Source organism: Sinocyclocheilus anshuiensis, unplaced genomic scaffold, assembly GCF_001515605.1.
Source record: "Sinocyclocheilus anshuiensis isolate Anshui unplaced genomic scaffold, SAMN03320099.WGS_v1.1 scaffold692, whole genome shotgun sequence".
NCBI lineage: Eukaryota > Metazoa > Chordata > Actinopteri > Cypriniformes > Cyprinidae > Sinocyclocheilus > Sinocyclocheilus anshuiensis.
Window position 1 is genome coordinate 72335 of NW_015554096.1, and position 3746 is coordinate 76080.

At 38.1% G+C, this 3746-nt stretch overlaps 1 protein-coding gene across 1 annotated transcript in view; it reads right to left on the reverse strand.

The window, feature by feature from the left end:
* LOC107669501 (peptidyl-prolyl cis-trans isomerase FKBP10-like) overlaps positions 1-3746 on the reverse strand; it is an 85405-nt gene that overhangs the window by 18463 nt on the left and 63196 nt on the right. The window contains exon 9 of the mRNA XM_016461762.1: positions 2528-2691. Coding sequence (XP_016317248.1) covers positions 2528-2691 — 164 coding nt within the window. The remainder of the gene's footprint in view (positions 1-2527; positions 2692-3746) is intronic.

Consider the following 3746-nt stretch of genomic DNA (forward strand, 5'->3'; position numbering starts at 1 on the left):
AGTTCTTGCGTGAACATTATAGGCCTTTATATACCCAAGCCAATTTATTATTCCTTCCTTTTTGTCTTAGTGTTTAAAATATTTATTTTGAAACAAATTAATTAATTAATTAAACAAACAGACTTTCTGGGTGAGCAGGGTAGGCTACGACAGCTGTCATATCATACCCTGCCATGCCCAGCAAAGAATAGAATTTATATCTACACAGAAGAAAGCCCTGTCTAGACTCTGCCCCGGTATGAGTTGTGTCGAGCTAGAATTCCCGCCCAAGTGTAGAAATCGAATATTCAAGCTGTTTATTCATTTTTCTACCCCTGAACGAAAAACGAAAATTTAAGCTGAATTCTCATTTTTATACTTTCAATATTAAATCAAAAAACGAATGATCGAATGATACATGGATTGAGTTTCAGAAGGAAACCCTAAATAATGCTAGATGTTGTTGAATTTTGTTGTAAAATATTATTTTTATGATAAGAATAGCAGGGGTCCCTGGTGAGCTGCATGTATATACAACTGTAACACTTTATTTTAAGGACCAATTCCCAATATGACTTGCACATTGGCTGTTTATTAGTACCTTTACCATGTTTCAGATGACCATGACCATGTTTCAGATCCCTTAATCCTACCCCCTACCTAAATGTAACAACTTACAAACTATTAATAAGCAGCAAATTACAGAGGTGGGGCTTTCAAGTCACAAGCAAGTCTTCAAGTCATATCCCAAGTCCTCAAAGAGTTAAAGTTAATGAGATAATTAAGTGACTAATTAAATGATGATTGAGCATTAGTGATGAACACCTGCGGTTAACAATCAACATCACTGAAGAAAAGAGAAACACAAGAGCTACATCTGACTTTAGCCACAGCCTTGGATGAAATCAACTGAAAAAGAAAAAAACACACACACACACATACACGCAATGTCACCATAATTGTGGTCAAGGTTTGCTTTAGTTGGCCTCTTGACACGTTTATTAATTCCAAAATTATTTGTTTTTAAGCAATTGCAATGTTGTTTCAGAGCAAACGTTCATGCATTGCTGAATCAAAATCTCAAAGTAGCAGATGAGCTTACACTTTCTGCATATAACTCATGATGAATGAACTTATATAAATGAAATTTATTGACTGACCTTCAACTATTACTGAACTGAAAAAAGAAAAGAAATCTGACTAAACAAATGCTTCCGTAATGCTTTGATATTGAAAAAAAAAAGAGAAAAATGTATTAGCTGAGGCTTTTAGACATGAAGACTTATCATATGATCCTCAAGTGGTGACAATAATTATTAATACTGCAGTGCATGATGGGAGTTTTTACTATGTTGTTACCCAGCATGCATTGCAGCATGAAACATTTTGTTGATTGTCACCATTGTTGAGATTCATATGCTGGTTCTTGATGTCTGTGTGTGTCTAAATAGTACTGGTGTAAAAATTTGTATATGCATTGCGTAGATTTAAAATACATTCACTGTAACTATTAGAGCAGCACTTTGTTTGCATGCTGTAGTTTCACAGGACTGATTATACAAAACCTAAACTTACGAACAGAAAAAAAAAGTTATTTTTATTATGATCAGGCCAGCACATGACAACTTTCCCATCATGTAAAAACAGCTAATAGCTGCATAGCACTGATTTTTCTGCTTTATAACACCTCATGCATTGATCCAGAGAGATACACCAAAAGTCAAGGGCCAAGAGCCCAACTAAAGCAAACACTGATCTCCATGATGGTGGCATAATTTTAACCAATAAAACATCAACATCTGATCCTCTGTAAATTCTCAATAACAGCAGGTGTTCATCACTAATGCACAATCATCATTTAATTAGTCACTTAATTATCTCATTAACTTTAACTCTTTGAGGACTTGGGATATGACTTGAAGACTTGCTTGTGACTTGAAAGTCCCACCTCTGGCAAATTAGTAATTTATTGATGCAAATGTCATAGTTATTTGGTCTACGAATAAGTGTGACCTTATTATTATTATTTTTTTTTTTATTATTTTAGTTTATTTTCTTGTCAATAATAATTTATAATGATAAATCAAATTTACTTTTAAAAACAATAACTGTTTGTGGGGGGCCTATATCAGCTCAAGGGCTGTTCAGTTCTCAATCCATAAATAGACTTAGGGGAAGTCGTGGCCTAATGGTTAGAGAGTCGAACTCGTAACCCAAAGGTTGCGAGTTCGAGTCTCAGGTCTGGAAGGAATTGTAGGTGGGGGGAGTGAATGTACAGCGCTCTCTTCCACCTTCAATACCACGACTGAGGTGCCCTTGAGCAAGGCACTGAACCCCCAACTGCTCCCTGGGTGTCGCAGCATAAATGCTCACTGTTCCGGGTGTGTGTGTGTGTGTTCACTGCTGTGTGTGTGTGCACTTAGGATGGGTTAAATGCAGAGCACTAATTCCTAGTATGGGTAACCATACTTGGCCACACGTCACTCACTTACACTCACTTTTTTAATAGCTTTGTTGATATTAATAAGCCAGACAGCAGAGAGCATACCTCTTCCAGTGGTACCTTCTGGTCTTGGTTCATGTCCATGGCAGGAAACAGTGGCTCAGGACTGTCCTTCAGCCAAATGAACAAAAAGCCCTCAGGAACACCCTTCTGCAGCTGTAGTAATTCCAGCTCAAACAGCAAAACTGCATTACTGGGTACACCCAGCGCTGCAAGAATGGAGAGAGAGACAGACAGAGGAGATCAGGGGAAACTGGGACATCTAAAAAACCATAACCTAGATTATATAATAGATATAATGTTTTAAAAAGCGAAAAAGAAGCATGTTTTTGCAATCAAAATTTTTTAAATGTTTTTAAAGTTTTGATGGATGACAACTGTAATAAAGGTAAAGATGATTACAGTGGTAGAGGAGTCATACATTACACACGAGAGTTTAATGCTATTGGTGTGCAACCAAAGTATGTGTGTGTCCGCTTTTGCACAGTAAAATCGCTATAACATCATATTTTTGCATGAATACATTTCGATATATTTGTCTAGTCAAAATTCATGTCCTACTAGTGTTTGGATAATGGATGCTGGGAGAAGAAGTGTCTTTTAGAGTATGCAAGGGTCAGTGGTGTAACCCTTAGTGAATTTCTATAAAAATGGTTGTTTATTAATATTTTTTATTTGTTTTGTTTTTTGCATTGTTACATAAGTGTTTCCATTGTTAAACAAAAATGTACATGTTCAGGCATGTTGATGTCAGAAGTTTAGTTTATTTTAACGTTATTGGTTGAAAAACGTCTCGGTTACTTATGTAACCCACATTCCCTGAAGGAGGGAACGGAAATGTCACGATGAATGGGATCTCTCTTAGAGAGACCAATCCACTTCGAATGTAAACTAAACGAGCCAATGCACATTGGCATGCGATGATTGCATCCAGCTGCCGCTGATCACAGCGTGAGCATAAAAAGGCAGCCGGTGCAATGCATACCAGGTTTTCGCTGAGGAGCCGAGCCGGTGACCTGGCCACTCAGCGGTGGTACAGTAGCCGTTGTGACAGGACGTGACGTCTCCGTTCCCTCCTTCAGGGAACGAGGGCTACATATGTAACCGAGACGTTCCCTTTCAGTCGAAGGACAGTGCAAGCAGGAGCAGAGTTTTCATTGAAAGAAACTTTAGCTCGACTGACTGAGGCTCAAATGGGCTCTGCTGTAGTGTTTTAAGCACCAGAGACAGGTCCCAAGAGGGTATAGAGGAGGGCCGGGGAGGA